The 22,641-nt window shown below is 43.1% G+C and overlaps 1 protein-coding gene across 4 annotated transcripts in view; it reads right to left on the reverse strand.

Moving 5' to 3' along the window:
* The window catches only part of cdin1 (CDAN1 interacting nuclease 1), a 56,064-nt gene extending 48,564 nt beyond the window's left edge, over positions 1-7,500 (reverse strand). For 3 of the 4 annotated variants that reach the window (XM_055506018.1, XM_029138883.3, XM_055506016.1), the window contains exons 1-2: positions 7,342-7,500; positions 6,952-7,079 (exon numbers count right to left, since the gene is read on the reverse strand). In XM_055506018.1, the coding sequence (XP_055361993.1) occupies positions 6,952-7,014 (63 nt within the window). In that variant the 5' untranslated portion in view covers positions 7,015-7,079; positions 7,342-7,500. Of the gene's footprint in view, positions 1-1,349; positions 1,412-6,951; positions 7,080-7,341 lie in introns of all 4 variants that reach the window. The other variant, XM_055506017.1, reaches the window with a different exon arrangement.
* Between the last annotated feature and the right edge of the window lie 15,141 nt (positions 7,501-22,641).

A 22,641-nucleotide genomic window follows, 5' to 3' on the forward strand; every position in this document is an offset into this window, starting at 1 on the left:
ATCAGTTTTTGCTGACATCAAAACTGGACAGATTGCTAAGAAACTAAATTGCCAAAAGCAAGTTCAAACGTAGGGAAATTTAAGCAAAATAGAAAAATGCCTACAAAAGAGAGGCAAGCATATACTTGGATCCAGCCCAAGAGTTTCTGGATTTTATAGTCTGTCAAATCTTACACTGGGCTCATGTTGTATAATGCCCCTTTTTCCAATTTAACAGACATTAAAAATAAGTTACTGCAGGCTTTACATTAATGTATATTCAACCTGTGCTCTCCTGGGCCTAGTATACTCACTCTAGGTTAAAATATTGAGCCAAGTGTAATCTTACAACGGGGATCTGATTTGCCTGCTGAACAGTAGCATTACATTTTCATTGTAACACGTCTAACACTAGCACGAAGACTTCAAAGTACCTTGGCTTAAAACCAAACAAAAACAGGGATGCATAAACTACAGCTATTTCAAATTCTGATTAATAAAAATATGACTAGTTGTATTCATAATCAAGACTTGAGACGTAATAGTATAATTTGGTCACATTGTGTATGCAATAGAAAACACTTATATCAAACAAAACCCTTTACACAACATAAATAAAGCCACAACAACTCTATCTGTTCGCATCTAAATCTTATTCTATTCATAATCTATTCATATTAAATGTTGGAAAAATTGTTGATAATTATTACTGTACTCAAATTATTGGATTGTAGTCCATGAATTAGTGAGGTTTGGTTTATTTGGATTACATTAATAAATACTTTTTTTTTTAAATTCTGATATTCCAATGTATCTTCACGTTGACCTTTATGAGAGAAGAAAAAATTAAATACCTCCCTCTTGGATATAATTTGGAACATGTGGAAACAGAAGGTTGGGAGACAGAAGAGTGGTTAGGGAATCATTCACTCTCAACCTAATTACCCTTCCTTACAACATAAGACAGCGCATTAATATGCACTGGCACCCAAAATAGTAAAGCAGCAGATTAAATTAAAAACAATTAGAGACTTTCACTTTGTCACTGAGCCGGTATGCCTGTCTGGACAGTGCTTTAGGCTCTATTAAGCTAGGCTATCCAGTGGTTATGAATGTGACAAACTCAAGTTTAAGTGTAGAATTGCCTTATCTCCTTGTGCACTCATGCTTTATTAGTGTTTTAAGCACACAGTGCAACACTGCAGACAAGCTGAGAAATCTCAATCAATAGGAGATCAGGAAATTTCAAGCTATCAATTATGGAGAATCTTCTTATTTACAAATAATTAATTATAAACAATAGCTGTAATTTAGGTAATGAAAGCCACCTGGCTAATGGCATTGGTATCATATGCTGCGACAGTACTTACCATTTGGTGGATCTGCATGCAGGAAGTGTTGCATGGTGTGACTCTTCAGGGCATGGAGCTGCCTAATTGAGGCACAGCACATACTTTTACTAATGGCTATGACGCTATTTTGAAAAGGGGCTGACATGCACGAAATAAACTACTCATACTAAAAAAAATATCTTTATTCCAACAACTTATATTGTTATCAACACGCCTACTGCTATGATTATTAGCTAATGCTTTTGAGGCGTAGCTGGGGCCTATATCTCATCTTATGACTTCACTTAAGCTCACAGAGTGTTGACAATAATATATTAAGCGTTTACTTTCCCAGAGATCAATATTTTATAAAGTGAAAAACAGCTGAATGTGGGTTAAACACTCTGGATATGCAAATGCTGCTAATTACACATGCTGATAGGCAAAATGCTAACATCTGTTTCTCAGCTAAGCCTACCATCAGCAGCAGCAGAGCAAATGTGTAGAAAAAAAATGTACGCGTTAATGTACAAATGTGATATATTTTGACAGGAGATAGAAACAAACACAAAACCCAGTATGTCACAGAGCTTCAAACAAATACTTGCACAATGAGCACACATGTTTACAGTTCAAATTAGTTTCACTTCTTTCCTTCAAAACCGCTCTAAAGCCTCCCTTCTATTTGAATTTAACTATTAAGTATTTGTTCAATATAACTTACAAAATATATTTAGTATGTTGTTATTCAACTTTTATTTAGTTTAAAATAAAAGGCAAATCCACAGTTTTACTGCATTTTCAGCTTTGTTTGTGTTCCTGAGGAAATGACTACTGAAAGGCCTGATAGAGACAACCCCCACCTTACTCCTTCTCTCCAGAAGAACCTGCAGGGGACTGTGGCTGGAAATGGCTTCTGCAGACGCACGATAGGGCATCTCTGCCTGCGATACATGAAAAATATGACCCACCCCTACCAAGGCCCATTCCGTTTATTACAAGCTTTAAAATTTCTGTCTTCTGAGCTACCCGGAGATGTCAGAACAGTTTATAATGGTGGCAAAAAGAGTAGGAAGAATCGCGCAATCACCTCACTAATTGTGATACCTCCTGAAAGCTTGGGATCTTCATGAGTCTGTCTGGGACAGAACAAAACATGTTACAACCATTATGGCGCATTTCCATTGTTGTTGTGTAATTAGTGTCATTGCAGTTTCTGCAAACTCTCGTGGAAAATTGAAAATGAGGTCCATGTTATCCATCAAGTGTTGAGCGTCCACTGGTCTGGCAAAGAAACACATTACACTGACCAATTGCCTAGTCCCCCAAGCGTGCCTGGGAAACTTGTACCATTCTGGGCAATTTGTTTCATTCTTCTGTTGCAATTGATCCCACTATGCAAAGACAACCTGGGGCAAGACTTTGCCCAGCTGAACTGTAGTGCTTTTCGCTGTAGGTTTCCCTGTGTGGACATTATGGTTCTTCACTTCCCAAAGTCATAATGACAACAAAGCAACTACAGCACACAATGTGTTGATCTTATAATAGCTTATGTTCCCGTGTCAGTAATATTTAGATGTCAGTTGTTATTAAAATCTCATTTTGTCCCAAATCCTATAACCACAGTTCTAAATCCTAACGATAATGTTCCTTATAATTACTACTGTATAAGCCACTACTTTCTTGAACAGCGGCCTGCTTACTTTAGTACTTTTCAGTCCACTGAGCTGAAAATGCTTTACAATCTAGAGAGTGTGTGTAGACAATGTCCCTAAGATATGAAGAGGAAGTAGTCATTCCTGTGCTTCCTAATCAAGTAATTGATTGCATCTATTATTCATGAACTCCTTAGCCTGGCATTAAGTTGTAAACTCAGCACGGCTTCTCTTCTTTCTGCATCTCCCCTCTCTGCTTACACTTCATTCATCCTTTAACCCTTCCAAAGACCATCTAGCCACACAGAGCTGTGGAATTAGTTTGCCAGCTTCACAGCCTTCAAGGGTTGTACCCCTAAGCCCCAGCTGCCAGTTTGTGTTTTGTTCAATATGGGCAGCCAGAAGTGAGAGGCTGTGTGCTGGAGGCCATTGAGGCTGCCCCCACAGGCTCTGCACTAGATCAGTCTCTGGGTAATGTCATTGCCACTTTCAGGCTACAAAATAGCAGCAGAACGCTACATTTACAAGAGCTGCAGCAGTGCAACTCTGTTGATTCCACTGAGACTGCAGTGGAAATCACAGTTCAATCTAAAAACAACCCAACTCACCTATAAATAATAAAAAAAGGGCAATTTCACCATTGCAAAATCTTGATCCACAAAGTTACATTGCATTTGAGTACCTACCGCAATTATACTACTTCCACCTGGTGAACACAAAAGTTGAAGTAACTGTTCTAATGGCAAATTAATCAAGTACAAAGAAAAAATCTTCAACATTATAAGTCTTTCTTTATAATAGGCTAAAGACATAAGCCTTATGGTGAGTTCCTGAGCTATAAAGTTAAACTAATGGTATAAAGAGCTTACCCGTTTAATGCATCGTGCCTGTTACCAAATCCTTAGGTTTAATCAGCATGTTAAAAAACAGAGCCACAATAAATAATCAATGAGCAAATCCCTAAGCTTCGTCCTGAGCTGCGATATTACCATCAAAAACAAAGTGTCTGTAGCCAAGAAATCACCATATCAATGGCACATGCCACAACAACTCTGCCCCTCGCTTTCCTTTCAAAGATCATGGTAGATAAACCCCAAATAACAGAGAAATTAACAAATGCTTGACATTTGCTCAACATCCATTATTCTGACACTTCTTCAGAATTTCAAAAGGCTGAACGCATGCTTAATCAACATTCATATTCCCAGCGCGAGCCCTAGCACCATATTGCAGCCCGCCTCAGTGCTGATGAAAACGGCACATTAGGGCCCGATTCAAAAAACGTTCAGGGACTCCTCACTAGGGATCAGTGTGTGTGTGTGTGTGTGTGTGTGCGTGTAAGTAAAAGAGAGAGTTGAACTGCTTGTGTTCAGAGGGGAAGGATGCTTCACACTTACTTTTTAAGTATTTTACAAAACAGACGCATCTGCCCCTTTCTGCACACTCTCCTAATTTCATGACTGTGAATGCCATATGAGGAGTGAGCTGAATGGCTTTTTAAAGAGGGGGGTAATCATTACATCCAAATCCATTCATAATAGAGCACAGAAGGACACAGAGGACTCGTGTTCCCTCCCTCTCTTTCTCGTTCTCCTTACACAGACTCTCTCTGGGGACAAAGAGTGGAAGGACTGGAGTCTCCTGTAGACCCAAGGGAAGCCAGGCAAGGCCTCAGAGAGCAGCCCATCATTTCCAATTCTAATGTGCCAAGAGAAGGACCTGATGGGACCAATGTCAAATTTATCCCCTGCACCAACTTGCAATGAGTCCTCCCACCCCTCTTTACAGCCAAGCCATGGTCCAGATAGTGGATAGGACACCAAGAGGAGGGCTAGGAAGAGAGGGCAAGAATGGGGGTTGATATTTGCATGTCCCTGCATTGTGAGTGGGGGTAAAAAGTGACAGCACCGTGTCCAATTCTTTTTCCCCCAGAGCAGCTCGGGCACGGCAAGAGAGGCCAGGCTGACAGATGACTCCCAACATCTGTGTTATGCAGCCGTTACAGATGAGGGACCCCACATCACAATCACTCTGTTCCTATCTGTCTATAGAACCCTCCCTCTCTCCTCCCACTACCTATACTCATAGGACAACAAAAAAACTGACAGACCTTCCGTGGAAATGACCGAGCAATGGTCTATAGTGATCATTTTGTTCAAAGTTTAAATTACCCCCTTTGTGTCCAGGTCAAAGGCAATGATTATTAATGCATCTGTAGTCAATATGGCATCTAGACACACATGATGATATCCATTCCTGTTGATTTACAGCCACAGAATTAAGTTTATTTTTACTAAAAAAACAGAATGGGCAATTTAGTCAAAATTCATATCTGTATACAATAAGATTAAACATGAAATAATTTGGACAAAAAAAATTACATTGAAATTCTACCAGACAGGTCTGTCCTGATGCCAACTAGTAGTATATTACCAATATCCATTTCTATATTATCTGTGCAATATATCCAGATTTAGGACAAATGTTACAATGAAAATTGGGAAGCGCTCTGCCCTAACATATGGCAGATGTGACGGAAAAACTATTATAGTCTGTACTGTGATAATACATTCTTTACAGTTTACTTGACAATGTCTTGCATTATTTAGAAATGACCCATTATAATGTAATTTTTTAATCCATATACCTGTTTTTCTTATCACTCCAGCAATTATAAACCAACCAGTCTTTTTGCCTACCATTTCAGTGCAGGCAGAGCTGTCCACAACAAACCTCTAGCCCCTTTCAGCCTCCCACCCCTCCCCTCCCTTGCCTTGCCAGTCCTAGCCTGGCCAATATTTACGCAGTGGCAGGGCTCCCACACAGTCCGAGGGGACAGGAGGGGTGTGGGGCGGGGGTGGCTGACTGCCGTGCCTGAGCGCATGCTAAGAGATGATGGATGGCCTAGTCGATATGTTATGTCTTAAGAGCCTGATTTCCTGCCAGTCCAATCACTAACCTTCCAGAGCCCAGCTCAGCTGATTGGACAACCAGAATAATTTCGCAGGCTGTGAAAACACTGCTGCCGTGCCTGTCTGTCAGGCCTAGTGACGAGGCTCAGGGATTTTAAAAAGCAAGGGCCTCCCTGAGATTGGTCATGGTGAATGAAATAATAACAATAACCAGCAAAGACTAAACAGAAGAGCCAGCACCTTCAAGAGACAGACTGTGCAAAATTATAAGAATGAAAATGGTCCTATGTTTTTCTTTAATTATTACAAAGACAGTTGGAAAGAAACCAAAGGGAGACAGGAAATTTTAAATAAACATGTAAAGGACCTCCTTGTGTCGTGCCTAAACATACTATTAGATACTGGATGTACTTATCGCATATTCTGTAAATTGCTCACAGAAAGAACAAAGACAAGCTCATGCTCAGTCATGGACCCTTTGGGGACTAGATGCCTTCTTCTACATTGGTGATTAGAGGACAATAGAAGTAGGAACCTCCAAATACAGCAGACTTTGTCGGTGACCTCGGCAGGATCAGCTATGGTGTCCCAGTGGCCTTGGGGGATTACACATGTTACGTTCAATAAAGTGAGGGCCCTCAGTGTCAAGGAGAAAGGCAAACACAACCATTAACCTCTCTCTTCGATTTCTGGGTGTGCAACCACAGTGCATGGCAAAACCCTGGCTAATTCTGTGGAGAAAGCCTACAGTCCATATAAACCTGGGTGCCATTAATTAATGATCAAAACAAGGCAATTAGGTGAATAATAGGGGAGAAAGAGAGGCATGCAGATAAACATGTGGCTATGGGGGGTTTTAAGATGGCAAATACATTTTTGTATTTGGCTTAATTAGCTTTCATGTGTATATGTTATTTTTAAGATATGTGAGAAGACGTGCTTAAAATCTTTTTGGACTAATTCTCATCGATTCATCGTGGACAAGTGTAAAATCTGCACCGCCTGCCTCAGCATCAGCAATTACTGTAGAAAACAATCCAAATGATACAATAAGCGCAGCTGACATTCACTTACTTGGGGAATTGTTCCTTTAACATCTTCATGCACTGGCGTGTGGGTCTCAGATGCTCCGTCCATCGCACTATCGCTTTATACTCAGCACGGGACAGTTTCATCGTCCTTTGATTAGCTTCCGTATGTATCTGTACAAACAGGTGAGCGTTTAATTAGCATATGCACCTAAAGCATTTTAGATGAGACTGTCTGACCACTGTCACAAACGGCTGCACCTGCACTGCTAACCAAACTTAGCTTTATGTTATGGCTAACGCGACTCACAGAAGGCAAAAAACGGCACAAAACATTCAGTGTTATCTTTGAAGGGTTTCTGCATGCCCATGTGTGCAACATATGATAAACTGTGACGCTCTGGAACAACAAACAACATTAAACCCTGTTGTTTACCATGTATTCCCGATGCCTGTGGACTGTTCCCCGATAGCCGCTTCCCGCTAGGAAGTTGAAGTTGTAACCTTTGTGTATGCCGCGCAGTGATTGGCTGATCAAAACTAGCCATGAGTATACAAGCCGTTGATTGGTTGTTTATCATACAGGGGGCGGTGTCCAGCTTAGATCCTCTGCTCGCGGCATCCCTGATCGACGTGCGACTTCTCGTCAGCTGTAGGCGATACGCTCAACGACAGGTACTGGAGGGTCTCCTGTTGCGCTTGTTAAGCATTTTCCAAGTCAACAGATTAAAAATCCTCCGTTACGCATACACTGTGCGACAGGGAAACATATTGGAGAGGATAGAAAAGGCGCAGGGGGAAAAAAGCGAGGGAGCGTTTTCCAGGACGTGTAGTACAGTAGACTCCAGCTGCAGCCGCTGAATACGGTATCCGTGATTTCGTAATTGTCCTTAATAGTTTTCCTAGAATCATTTGCCTTTATTCAAGATGACAGGAGATAGTGTCTCCCATATCCTCTCACGCTGAAGACTGTGTATCAAATGACAACGGCAGCCTGTAACCTATAAAATATTACATGACTTGGATGTTTAACCCTAAATTGCATGCTCTGAGACACAGAAATTGTTTCAAATGCAACTGATGCTCAATAGTTGATTAATGATTAATTATAGTAGTTTGTTTGGCTTTATTTCTGAGTTACATGATGGCCCCTATCTGGAGGAGTCTTTAAGACCTAATTTGTCAAATATGTCCCTTGAGATCAGTATAATTTTACAATGGCATTATTATGTAATTAGTCTCTGAACAGTCCTAAACTTCACTCTACCCTAATAGATTTGCATCATAGCTATTCTCTTTAAACACAGATACAGAAAAAGCCACTTTGGGTGAATTTTATTTTATTTTATTTTATTTTTTTAACCATATCATTTGAATGTGCAAAAATTTGCAATTGTAATTATTTTCTTCGATATTGGGTGGCGATTTCAAGTAATTCTGTGAAGTCAAGCATCCTTTTGACAACAGCATAGCTGGTTTCTTTCTTTGTTGGTGAACAATGCATTAGTGAGTCGAAAGACTCTATCTGACCTGTGGTGCATCAGAAAATAGAGCTCATTGTTGTTGAGCAGTGTACTATGATGTCTGTGATGAGCTGAGGTCTCGGGCTGTGTGTTCACCGGCACAGTCCCTGGGTCTGAAAGGGCTCGGCGCTCTGTGGTGGCTACAAAAGGGAGCTGTGTAGTGGGATTGGTATGGCCTGATAAGATCAGGGCCTCTGAGGAAGTCTGGTCTGATTGCTACAAAGGGCTGAGGTCAGGGGCAGGAGGAGCAGTTTACTCATCTAAGTATCACAGGATCAGGCTTTGGTGGGGAGCCGCATGTGTAATAGGTAGAAGAGGATCAGTGTAATGTGATGGTATAAAAAGATAAAAATCAGTGAAGGGGTTGGAAGGCTGTGTACTGTAATGGCTGTAAAAGCTGGAAGATCAAGGATTTTGCAGTGTGTGGGTCCAGGGCTCCGTATGTGTGTGTGTACTGTGCGTACCTCCGTTTGCGTGCCCTCCCTTGCACCGTGTCAGTTTGCGTCTACGTGCGTCTTTGACGGCTGTACGAGCCGCAGTCGGCCCGCGACGGGCTCTAAAGGAGAGGGCAAGTCGTTGGAAGGGACACAGGGAGAGGATGCGCGGGGGAGACGAGCGCTTTGGTGCTGCATGTAAACAGGGCAGCGGTACACACCGTGCCGTTAACCAGCTGTGAAGCCTGCTCACAGTGGGAGATGAATTTACAAAGGATGTCTCCCTCTGATATCCCGGAGACGCTGCACTGATCTTTGCTTCACTGCTCTCGGCACGCCATTGTAGTGCTAAGCACTGTGCGACTAATGGCACTTATATACCTTAATGCCTGGAAAACATTTACATTTTGCTTGCAGCGCAGAGAGAAGGCAAGTGGCTGTGGAGGAGTTAAAATGTGTGGATGTGTGAAAGATTGTTTTATATTGGAAGAATCTGGCTGATGGATTTTGGGTTGTGAGGTTGTGTAATTTCCCTTACTTATCACACAGTTTAAGGAAATTGCAAGCCCTCCCCTGCCTTGTGCATTAGTCCCTCCTTAGCTTATACAGTGATATCACTCACTCTACAAAGAGAGCATTTTGTTACACTAGATCGTCAGCATTGCTGTCATAATGTTTCTTTTTTTCCATTTGTGAAGTCAGTGACTTCACTTCCCTGCACCACAGAATTACTATCCAATCTTCGGGGAGTCTGGGATCTGAGCTCTAAAAATCACAGTTAAACCATGAGGCAACCCATAACCAGGAAATGCCTGTAGTATTAGCAAGGTATCGGATTCAAGCATTTCCCCCTGAACAGCATGACTGCCCCTGAAAGTCTCACATCCATATTTTACATCACGGGAGACAAGACACATGTGTTTCAGCCCAGCTTTCAAGGCTGTTTCTTCCATTTGTTTTATTATCCTTTAATGAAATTAATTAGATGACATGTAATTAAATGCAATCTCACGACCATAATAAACACACACACGTGCAAGAGCAAACACACACGCACGCATTTGGCTGCAAGTCGTTCACAACAGCATGTGCGACGTCAACAAATATACTGGATTAATAGGGGATTGATAATATTTTGGAATTGTATTGCACTCTAAACGGCTGCACGCAGAAACAAAGACTGCAGCCCAGGCTCATTAATCATTGTCAATGGGTTGCCTGAGTGCAATTTGCATGACCGAGGTGGCTGCACACGCTGCCGCACGGCCTAGGTTGCTGGATCTGCCTCGATTTGACCAGACTGTTAATGCTGTGTCAATCAAGAATAACCCAATAACAGTGTGAGGGGGGAAGATAGAAAAAAAAATCCTCATTACCCAACAGTCCTTGTCCTCCTTCCCTTCCCCTGTCTCCTAAACTTCTTATTTTAGTCAGTGCTAATTACATCCACCTAATGAAAAATGGAACCGTTTGGTGACATTTATTACTCAAGTCTGAATTTATAATTTTAACAGAATGGTGTGTTTTTCCAATACCTTAAATGCTTCCCTGTAAAAAGAAATATTATATTGTGTATATCAAAGTCATCCAACTGTAAAACTTATTTAAAATGATCCATCAAATAGAAAGTCGTTTCAGAAATTTGAGAAAATTAATGACTTTTATGTATAAAGGCAACTTGTGTGGTTTGTCTTTATTTTTTGTCAGTGGTAGTTTGAAGCCTCACTAAGTCGTTTTAACTGCAGATAATTGGGTTGAGGCGTGATGCAGTGAAGTTCAAAATGAAGTACAATTTCACAAAGCTGTAATCTCACCACTGGCTCTATACACTGAATTCTAATTATCTCATCATGAACTTTAAAAAAAGAGGCCATGTTTTAATGGCTTTTTAACTCCATAAGAGGTGTGTGTGTGTGTGTGTGTGTGTGTGTGTGTGTGTGTGTGTGTGTGTGTGTGTGTGTGTGTGTGTGTGTGTGTGTGTGTGTGTGTGTGTGTGTGTGTCTATGCAGACATCCAGCGTCACCACACACAGATGTGAATGCGGCTTGTGTCTGGTCTGGCCTCTCTACTTTGCTCTGCTGCCGTGGCTCACGCTGTGTTCTCCCCCCATCCTCTAATATCCTGGAGGCATTTTTCTCATTATCAAATATTGTTTGATGTCTTTGTTTCTTGATGATTAACCATGGTCACCAAACACTGGTCTGGATTGTTTAAAATTTAATTCTGGGGCTCTGAAGTACCTGCAGAGGGGCTGACTGGTGGGGACACCCGTATTTTATGTATGCTATTTTTCACGCTGAAATGCAAGAGGACACACATTGGAAAACACAATAAATCCTGGAGGAGAATCATTAGTGCAATACTAGTGGTTTTATGACCATTGTTATTCAATGTTGTATTGAGATGCAGTAAATTATTCTGTTTGTTATGGGTGTATGGATTCAGTCCCATTTTCAGAATAATTATCTTGCTCCTCATTCTGCATAAACTACTATCTATATACTTTGCTGTGTATTTAATATAAAAGTAAAAGCTACATACACACACTGTAATTTTTTTAAATTCTCAACATTATTTATATTCCTATCATCCTTGCATAATACTTGTGTGTTGACTGCACTGACCGTGTTTATATTTCTGTGGTAATTTGAAGATTATAAAGACAAACATCTCGCCGTAGGAATGCGAGATTTATGGCGAAATCGACATTGTAAGCAAACAAATAGGGAAACAACACTCTCCCCTAATGTCAGCGTGTCAAAACTATATTGAATACTTGAAATATCTGTGTATCTAAGGCTGAATAGCAGCCATTGTATCGGTCTAATGATATTATCTTCTGAAATTTGGAGTGAAAGAAAAATGGCAGAAATGAGCAGTACCATTGTCTGCCCCATTTTATTTAAACAAATTGCAAGAACAGAGACACAGACTGAGGGAGAGAGCGAGCGAGGGAGAGGGAGAGAGACAAGAAGCGCGGGTGAGAGAGTGCTCTGTAAATGAAAGGTTATGCGTCGTCCCATGTGTTTGTATTGTCAATAACTGGAGAAGGCTGTCAAGAAAGTGGGGAGATAAAGGTCAATAACTCAGGCAAATGTGTTTGTATTTGTACACTCCTGCTGATAGCATAGCAAACGTCAGGTTCTGTGTCTGACACCCCACAACAATAACACAAATAGTGGGGCTAGTACTAGAATAGTCATTATTATTGTTGGTGCTGGAAATGAGAGGGAACCTCGGCACATGGCGGTGACAGCCGGCGCAGTGTCACTCAAACGTCACTCTATAATAAAACACGCTGGAGATCAGAAAAGGCGATGATAGAATGTAAACACAAAGAGATTATTCTGACCGAGCCTTCTCTCAAACACACACATATATAATTGCTTTATTTCCTTGTATTTGAATAAATGTTATTAATGGTAGACTGTACTGGAAACAGTTAAGACAAAGTAAATATTTGTATAATTGAAGTAACTATTTAAAATATACAAAAATTATTAAATTAATATTAACAATATTTTTTTTATTCACGCTTTGTGTGTGACATAACCTACTGTTAATAACTAAGCAAACTATGATGCTACTAGCAAATCTAATAATTGGTTACAGTTTCCCTCTTTCCTCACATAAAACAACAATAGATTTAATTTGTAGGACTTATTTTTGCCACACGAGGTTAAGCTGTAATCTAAAATCTTAATTTATTTTTCATGATTCCTATACGTGTTCAAGTGTTATTTTACTTTGGATCCATTTAGTGGATCTCTCTGTGGCCTTGAGTGTAATAAATGTGCAATTAACAGACTTAACTAATTCATGAGGAACACTGTGAAACTAACGAAGGGCATAACTACTGTACAGACGCTGCTGTCATTGGTGAATATTGTTATTGTTCTGCTTTTAATTGCCGGAGGAGGAGGAGGTGCTGGTGGAGGAAGAGGAGGCGGAGGCAGCGTGTTTTGAATATACATCCTCCGTTACCATAGCAAAAGCGAAACACTGGCTGCTTCGTGGCAGTTATATCTAATGTCAGGGGTACGTGGAGGTGTTAACTTCTCAGATTTAACCAGTTACTCAACAAATGACCCTCTGGAACATACATTGAAAATATAACAGACCTGAGCAGCGTGGTCCAAAGTAGCAGCGTGAAATCCTCTGGCCATTCATCTTGATCTGTGGTCAAAAGGAAGGTGCCTGTATTTTTGTGTCTTATTAACACACAGACCTATTTTACATTATGTATGATTCCTGCTATTTTAACTATAGTCACAGTGGAAGCTGCATTTTATTACGTGCTTCCTTCTTTGGGTGAGCCTGTGCTCTAAGTATCAGTTCTGACTCCGGTAAAGCAACGACATATAAGCCCCCAACATTTGCAAACGTTGTCCTATTGTTGTGAGCGGCTGAAGTAAAATCTACTTTTAGTAAGTCTATAAAGTCCACGGAGGAAAGTGGATCCCTCCACCTCTGTCCCCGTCGGCCCAGTCGGTTTGTTTGTTGGCTGTGGAACCTTGTAGTGGTTTATATTACATATGATTATGTAAATCTGGAGCTGTTCCTGTGCATTATGGGCCAACGCGTTGTCAAGATCTTTTCTAAAGCAGTCAAGTAGCTATTTCTGAATTCTTTTATTATCTGAGAGTGCAACAAAGAAAGTCTTTTGTTCACTGTTTGCCGCACACACACTCACATGCATACACACACGCATACACAGAGGAACGTGCGCCGCTGCGGTCCATGACTTACTACTGTCCCCTAGTGGTGCTTGACTCCATAGTCTGCCTTAACTCTCCATTTCCATCAACTTTCCACACTTCCATTCACCTGACTTCTCCCTGTCTCTGCCCCCCCCCCCTGTGGCCCGTCCCCCTGCCTTATCACGCTCAAACATTTAAAGGCTTGATTTGTTGTATTGTATGACAGAGGGCTCCAATTATGCGTCGCTGTGTCCACAGCGGCTTCGCCTTCAATGGAGGCCTCCAACAGTGTCAACAAAAACAGGAACCCTGATGTTCTGTGGCTATTGTGAGTCCGCAGCTCGTGTCAATAAGGCATTGTTTAGCCAAAGTGCGACACCGAAACCGCGGTGAAAATGTTATCAGACCTGTGGAAAAAGGAGGGTGTGAGTAATAGTGCTAAAATGTAAGAATGATTGTTTGGACAAGCCCAAAACAAATGCACACAGGGAGCAGCCTCGAAGCCTCGTAACCTCTCCACTGTTGTTTTAGCTGGAAGAGTTACAGGAGACACACAACGTGAACTATTAAAAAAGCAACTAACTTTTTTCGCCTCTGTCACATCGCGCTATAATTACTTACTCCGTTATTTATTCTTTCCTGAATATTTTTAGCAAGGTCAAAGGGGCACTCGGCTCAGCGCGGATCCTCGCCTCCCTCCCCTAATTGTATGCATCTTTATACTTTTTTGTTTTCCTCTCCTGATCGCTGTTATTTCAGCCATAATCGGTGCGATAACCTGGAACTCTGCTAATAAACAACGGGCTAAAAGGGTCAGCCTTCGCTGGCAGATGCACGGACACACGCAGTCAAGTCACTCATGTCAAATGAGCAATTATACAGGTTATAGAGGATGGCACCTCTGTCTCCAGTGCCCCGTCCCTCCTGGGAAAGCTCCCCAACGAGAGGCTATCACTCAAACCTAAACCACATTCATTCATTAGCTTGTTAAGATGGGCATCAATTATTCATTAAGAAGGTGGCCAGTGGATTATATCTGTCAGCGCTGGGCTGATTGTATCAAAGCTTGATTATGGCTCGGCTGATTTACTATGCAGCATTTTCTGTGTCATCAATCATAAAAACTCTAATGAAATGAGTCCACAAATATGTTGCTCTCCTCAGAATTATTCGAGTAATCCAGTTTTCTTGTGTGTTTGGAACTTTCACATCGCGCTTGTTTAGAGCTCATTGATCTTCTTCTCTCAGCCTAGCGTCTGATATGACGCGGTGTCTCCCTGATTTATGAGTAAAATATGCTCACCACCTTTGCTTTATTCTTCCTGTCCCTGTCTAACGATCTTGTGCTTGCCCCGTCTCCTTTTTTCCGGGGCACCCTTCCCAAAGAATTCACACTCACACCACTCTGTAAAGTCTTTTTATTATAATGTTAAACAGTCCTGTGGGGATTTTTTTGGGAGGAACTTAGCGAAAGGGGAATCATAAAATAGTCGTTGCTAAACTGGAGCAATAACAAGGCTTTGTCTGAGAACTCTGTATGAACCGACATTGTTTCCAGTGTACAAATTCCACCTTAAGTGTTCATACGTAATATAATTGATAAAGTAAGTAAAAATATAAAAGATAGGTCTACTTACTTACAGATGATTTAAAAGTATTTTACGTATACCTTTTACTGAAACTTCACTTTTTTCTTCCTTTAGCCCTCAGGACACCTCTTTGAAACACTGCAAGTGGAAACACAAGTTTTAGCAAATACACAGGCAGAGTGTTTGGGAGATTAGCATCTTACAGCACATGACCGGGTCCTCACGTCAATGTTTGCACGGCTTCTCAAAGACAAATTTGACCCCCGACTTCAGAAAAGTTGCTGAAAGTGAAGTGCTGAAAGTTGCTGAAAGGATCCAGTGCAGCTGATATGACAAGCAAATATACAACTTGTACACATTTCTTTCCTTCATGAAGAAATGTTTTGAAATTTCAATTTAAAGGACGTCAGGGTGTGAATGTTTACATGTGGATATAATTGAATCTTGAATCCATCGCTGCAGTGTAAAACGCAGTGAACCCCGTCCTGCTCCTCTTGGTGTATTTTTACATTGTTGTATTCACCACCACCTGTGCAGTAAGTGTTAAAACAATATCCACATGTCACGCTGTCACCCGCCTTTTGTCGCCACTTCACGGGTCCAACAACATTTTCATTGACCAAAAAAAAAAGAAAAGAAAAGGGAGATAGATCGCGGGCTCGTTGCTGTTTTCATAGCCGTAATGAAGGGTAAACACGGGGACACGAGACGGAGCGCAGACCTTGCATTGGCCCTCAGCTTTGAGCCACAGCAGGCGCTAACACATGATGCAATGACAGCTCTTTGAGATGGCGCGGAAATTAATTCTTGCTCAGTGTAAAGAAACTATTCATAACAGCTTCGCTTGAAAAAACACTAACAGTTCCTCACACGGATCAAAGTGGCCATCTGGTTACGTTCACCTAGGCCGTACGTGCACCTCGTACGTGCACCTCGTACGTGCACCTATTTTACTACTCTCGGCGAATTTGCTTAATTTTCTATCTTTCCTCACTCAGGTTTGCTCTACAGAGTGAGGCTCACTCAGGAATGTGTCTAATTTAGTGGCTAAGAGGCAGATTTATACCTGTGCTAGTTATGGAGAAGGTTGCTCCCCCGAGGAGCCCATTGACTGTTTACGGGCGACGCTGCCTTAGCAGATGATGAAGCACCTGCCAGAGTTCCCCCATGTCTGTTCCACCCTCCCTGTCTGTCTGCATGCCTCCCTCTCTCTCTCGCTCTTCCTTCCTTCGTTCTCCTTCTCAGCCTTCTCTCCGTCCTCGCTCCTTCCTGTCTCCGCCCCCTTCCCTTGCTTTGTTCCTTTTGTGCCGCATCTCGCCCGGTTACTATGGAGTTGTGCATTTTACAGCCATTCCCACTGTTCTCCCCAGAGCGAGCCCATCTACTTGCCCTGTCTACTAGAGAATACACACGTTCGTCTTCGCGTCCCTCAGCCGAGCCTCCCCCTCCGCACGGATGCAGGGAAGACAAATACACGGCAACAAACACAGCAGCGGTCAGAACTGTGGTCAGGTTTTGTTTATGACAGGGAAAGGCAATATCAAGATTGTTTCAGAGTAGTGTCATCACGTGAAATGTATCGCCGTCAGGAGTATGTTTTATACTATCTGTCTGGGCCCTCGGCTGAAGCCATTTTGGGAACAGAAAATATCATATCATATGACCTCCTCCGGTATAAAAGTAAACTATCAGCTGTAAATCTGATACAACTACAGCCGCGTCTGTGAAGAGGAAGGGAAGTGAGTTTTCCATGGTGTAGTGTTCACCGGTGAAACACAAGTCTGACATTTTCTGCATCACATTCTACAGTAAAATCACAAACATGCACAAACATCATGTTTATTGATATGTTGGTGCACATTGAATTGCGTTTCTCAAGGTAAAAGATTTGTCCCTTATTCACATGCGTCTGCATTGGTGTTCTATTTAACCCAATTGAATACACGCAAATACAAATCCTGCATCCGAGTATTACTTCACCAACGTTCCTCTTTTCCTGATCACAGAGCTGTAATTCCACTTCCTATTTCTCGTAAATGTACAGACTGGATTTTACTCAATGGGCTGTAACTCATTAATGTATATGCTATGATTTTGCACCTGTAATTAAGTGTCACTTTATAAACACACAAACACTAATAATACCCAGAGCCTTTCTTGGCAAACCCAGTGGTGGCAATAGCCCATCCATCAATGTCCCTAATGAGGCTCCATATAGACCAGTCAGTCGAGGCTTACTGGGCCGTTCAGTCTTATTTTTCATGCTCAGTAAGATCACCACCCAAATCCCCAGTAAGATGATATCAGCTGAGATAAGATGTGTGTCTGTGCGTGTGTTTGTGCGAAAGCCTGCATATTCCAAGCACTTTTTTCGCATTTGTGTAAAAGGTCCTTTTCAAAGTTCCCATTAACCTCACTGTCATCTCAGTGTTGGTGACGTTAATCAAAACCAACACCATTAAGCGTGAGGTGCTTAATATGGCTACTGTTTTCAGTGTTGTCATTAATAACGCGATGCAGAGAGTCCGACTCCAGGAGCTAATGAGGTGTCACAGGTCATTTAGGCCAATCAGAAGCCACCACAGGACATTAGCCAAACAGAGGCCTCGGTCGCGCTGCTGTGCCACTGGGACGGCGTTGTCGTAGTAACAACAACAATAACATCTATTAACCCAGGACGAGCTGCGACCAGAACAGGGATCCTTCTCAACATTTCCACAGGAGATCTTGTTTATTTGTGGTCTCAGCAAACCCAACATTCTACACTGAAGTTCTTATGCTGCTAATGAGTCCCTGCTTATTTGAATCAAGGCTTCCTCTCCCACTTACGTTCTTTTTCTCTCTGGGGTCAGACAGTAGGACTGAAGGACAGCTTACAGGATCTCCATCGTCATCATCTCCCGGAAAGACAAACGCAACATTTACAGCATGACATAACACAAAGATTCAGATTCAAGAAGCTCGAACCCTGTATGAAGTAAAGAAGCAAAGTTGTGTTTTAGAGCATGACTCACCGCGTTGGCATCCACCTACTGATTAGTCTGCATTAATGTACCAATTAGGAGAGTACACTTGTGAAGGACTTTTAAAGTGTTCGGTCCTTTCTCTGGATTCCTGTGCATGTCAGAATGAAAGCGGCAGCCGTCGGGTGTCAGCGGGTAATGACAGAGGAAGTGACGTCTGACAGCCATGACCTGCCACCGCGCTTGGTTCCCTGAGAGCAGAAAGGCGGTGGCCACTTCTCAGCACGTAATGGCCGTGTCACTCCTGTCAGCGTATTATGTTTTAAACCCAGACAGTTGTTGTTGCTCCTGCAGGCCCATAATTTTATGCCATTAAAAGTGCCAAAGGATGGCGGGGAGAAGGAAAGGAGGGAGGTGGGGTTTCTCCAAAGTGAAGTTGGGTTCCTCTACCTCTCGTTCCCTTCATGCATGACTCTCTGCCACTTTTGTGCTGGAAACTTTTGGCATTTCTTGAAAGCATAAAGACTAGTTGCGCCTTTAAAGTGATCATAAAGTCAATCATGTTGGCTTGAATTACCCGGCAATCTCTGTCAGTTAGTCCCGTCTCAGCTGCTACGGCGTGAAACGCGCGTGGGAGCGGGGGGTGTCGATGTCTGCGTGCGTCGGCGCACGCGTGCATGTGTGGTCCCCACTGTGCTTTAGCGCCGTGAAAAACGACGGCGGGAGAGGGAGAAGACCCTTCATCTCTGGGCGTAATCGCCGACATCTGTCGCGCTTAAAGGACACGAGACAAAGAAGGAAAACAAGTAATTCTCAGCGAAAGCCGAGATCCGGGGGCCGAAACGGAGAAACCCTGCAGGTCAGAGCAACTTCGACGCTAATCGAAAAATGTTTCTGAGAATTAGCGTCACTCGCTCTGATTTGTATGCATGACAAGCTTCTTCATCTTGAAGAACACTACACCCCACAAGGTCTTTACATTATGGGCAAACATTTGCAATTATGATGAACTCCAACAGCTTATCTGAGGAGGAACAGGTTCCTGCTGATGGACAAGTAGACGTTTTAATGAAATAAACTGCTTTGAGCTGATGAAATAAAGATTGCTCCACCTCGGGGCACATTCGAATTAAATTATCAAGATGACTGCATGCATGCTGCTCCCATTAACTCAGGTACGGTAACGGCCTCGTCGCTCTATGCTGTTTGTTGAAGCAGCTACTGTCAGCGGCGCGTTTCTTCTTCAGACAGACTTTGTTTTGGTTCATTCGGAGGATGAATTAATGTTAAAGCCATGTGTCGTCTCCAGAGGCCCAGCCCGTAGACACCGCGTTGGTTTTATGTCTGCAGATAAACACGGGTCCGATGGCTTGTCAGAAGCCTGTGGAAAGGGCCCAGAGTCCTGCGCCTTAAAACAATGTTGGTGTTGGGGTGAGAGGGACCGTGAGTGGCAATGGGAAACACCTGTGCTGGGGTGAGCAGCCGGGCATGTTGGGGGGGGGGTTAATGCAGCGGGGAGGGATAAAGGCCGCTACATCCTCACCAGTTGCTGCTGAGAAGTAGAAGTCTAAGGAAATTAGTTACAGTAATGTCTTGCTTGTTGCCTCTGAAATTGTAAGACACACACGCTGGCAGCGGACCCGAGGCTCGACCTGAGAGACCGCGCGTGTGTGACGCGTTAGCTCCGACTTCTGACTTTGGATACGATGGAGAAAAGGCGGTGGAGGACCGAATTCAGCAATGTGACATGGATCCGCAGCCACGTCTCCTCTTCTTTTGCTAATGGGGCGGGGTGATAAAAGAAGAGGACAGTGCGTGTAAAATAAATAACGATTGAAGGCATCAACCCCCACCCCGCCCTTCCAGAGAAACCAGTTTAGTGGGGTGGCTTTGATTTAAAATCAGCCCACAGAGATTCTATAAGCATGTAAATCCCCAAATATAACAAAGAACATGCAACACTAGCCAAACATCTCCTCAGCGGCGCAGCACTCCACCCCTGAAGCCAGGCTGATTATTCTATCTCCTGCCTCTCCATCCTGAGGTGCCCGCTGTCAGTTTATCAGATTCCCTCCTTTTAATTTCATCCTTTCCGCGGCGTAAGCATCCGTCTCCGCTGTCTGCAGCCGCGTCGGAGGATCCGCAGCGGAGCCGCGTGAGAGCGGCTGACGTGTGGCCCACAGCTGACGGCGCCAAGGTGATTGCGATGGAGCAATGATCGCTTGAGAGACGGCGTTACACTGTGCACACACTCCTCCCAGTATGTTTTACACATTGTCTGGTTTCTGGTACAGGTGGATCCGTTTGGTGCCTCAAATGGCCAACCTTTGCTCATATATCATACTTTAGGACTGTACAGTGGCCAGTGTTTAATAGTGTGTAATATCTAGTGACTGATCTTCATTGTGGTTGAATGTGGCCACCACACAGAATAATCATCTCCACCCGCCCGCTGATAGATGAGAAATCAGATGCACTGTAAGGATCAAGCATGCAATCAGCAGATTATATTCCTGTTAAACTCGGCCGGCTCCATTGCTGCTCTTCTGACAAATCTGAAATTTGAAAATAAATTATTACACGAGGTGACACATAAAGTATCATTAGGTTTAATCTTAATTTAGGACACCCAGGCGTTGCTGCCATGGACCTCGTCGTCTCGTCTCCCCTAGTCTCTCTCTCTCTCTCTCTCTCTCTCTCTCTCTCCCTCCAACAAAATTAATTACTGTGTGTTTTATTTTATGAAGGTGTCAGGTTGAAATGATGAATGGCTTGTAATATCAAAAGATTAAAGACACAATGCAATGAAGGACACGTCTGCTTACACTGTGTTAGCGCTTACATGCAGACACATACACACACAACGTGCACATGCCGTCTCTGGGGCCGTTGATATCGGGTTTCATATTTGATATTAACTTACTGGGGGAGCGATTATGGCCACTGTGTTATTACCGGCGGTAGAGGGGCATAATAGAAGTGAACTTTTCAAAAAGGTCTTTATAATTGCAGTCCGGGCTCTTCTTGATAAAATTCCATATTGATATGTACACCGGTTCCCTCATTATGGCTACAGATGGAAAAGAGCATTTCAGCGTTCTTTAATGAGCGCTGTAGCAGTGAAGGTCATCTTAATGGCTTTCAACTTGCTGTTGGGAGCCAGAGGTAATATTCTAATGAGAAAGAGCCACTACACCTCTCTAGTAATTCTGTAATTGTACCCACGGATGCCATTTTATTGTTGCCTGTGCAGTGGTGCTGGAGCCCTTTGTTGTCACCGCTTGTCCTCTCGGCTCTGGTTTGGTGGTCCAGACGCTCCCATTACCATATTTCAGATCCACTTCACACGCCGTTCGGCGTTTATAGGGAGCTACAGTGAATTCATTGCTTACTTCTGGGTGGAGGGACATCGGAGCCACCTGGCAAAAGGGATGAGTCTTAACCCCGGCGCAGCGAGGACACGAGGAGCCACCGTGTGCGTCTGTGCATGTGTTTGTGCACATGTTGATTCTGAGCGGGGCTGAGTGTGTGTGCATGTGTGTGTCCAAGGCCGCCGGGGGCTGTCGCTTCTTAGAATAACACAAATTGTTGCACATTGTGCTTTAATTTCTTTAATTTGGTTCTCTGTTTTCCTTCCGCGCTCACACCTACATGTACAGTACGGTACTGTCTTCTTTGCCCACAGAGGAACTGGACCGCCAGCAGATTAATGAGGGACTGGGAGGTGCCGCGTTAGCAGCAGGCTGGAGCTACAGATCCAAATCAGTGGAGTTCCTCCATAAGCAAATGGAGTTAAAGCTCACAGGGAGCGCGGAGGAACGTGGCCGCGCGGTGTATCTGATCCTGGATGTCATTTCCTCTGTTTGCCTTGAGTCCAGGCCCGGAGAAATTGTTCCACGGTAGCACGCTGACAAGACAAATGGACGCGCAGACGGCACGCGGCGGCCACGAGGCCTTTCCTCCTTAACAGCCTCCACATTAGCAGTGAGCTCGTGAGCAGCACATACGTGGAGCAGCAACAGTCGTGCTTCACGTCAGACATGACTTTATCTGGTTCACTTTAAAGGCCTGTAATGAAAAGGTTTGAGCTTTCGATATTAGGAAGCTGTAGATTATAATGTCTCAGATTTTTGAGAGTGAATCTCTGGGAAGGAACAGAGTGAAAGTAGTTGAACACTGAGCTGAAACAGCTTTTGAGATTTGCTTCCTCCCTCTTCCGCTCTGCACTTATTCACTCTTTGTAGGTCACGTCAGTTTAAACGGGATCCTCAAATATTTCCTCTGTGACTTTTACACACTCGGGAGATGCTCAGCCGCTGCAGAGGTTAAAAGTCACGCGGCTTCTTTACCCTTTTTGGGCGCAAAAATAATTTTCAAAGTCGCGAATCATCAACATTCCACTTCCCATTCCAAACAGTTTCAGTTGGAGACAATGATGAACAAGATGTAACCCAAACTTATAGTGTGAAACCTTAAGGGCATATACTCTTTGGGGAATTTAAAATGAGCAATTTGTCAAACTTCATT

This window comes from Betta splendens, chromosome 22, assembly GCF_900634795.4.
Source record: "Betta splendens chromosome 22, fBetSpl5.4, whole genome shotgun sequence".
NCBI lineage: Eukaryota > Metazoa > Chordata > Actinopteri > Anabantiformes > Osphronemidae > Betta > Betta splendens.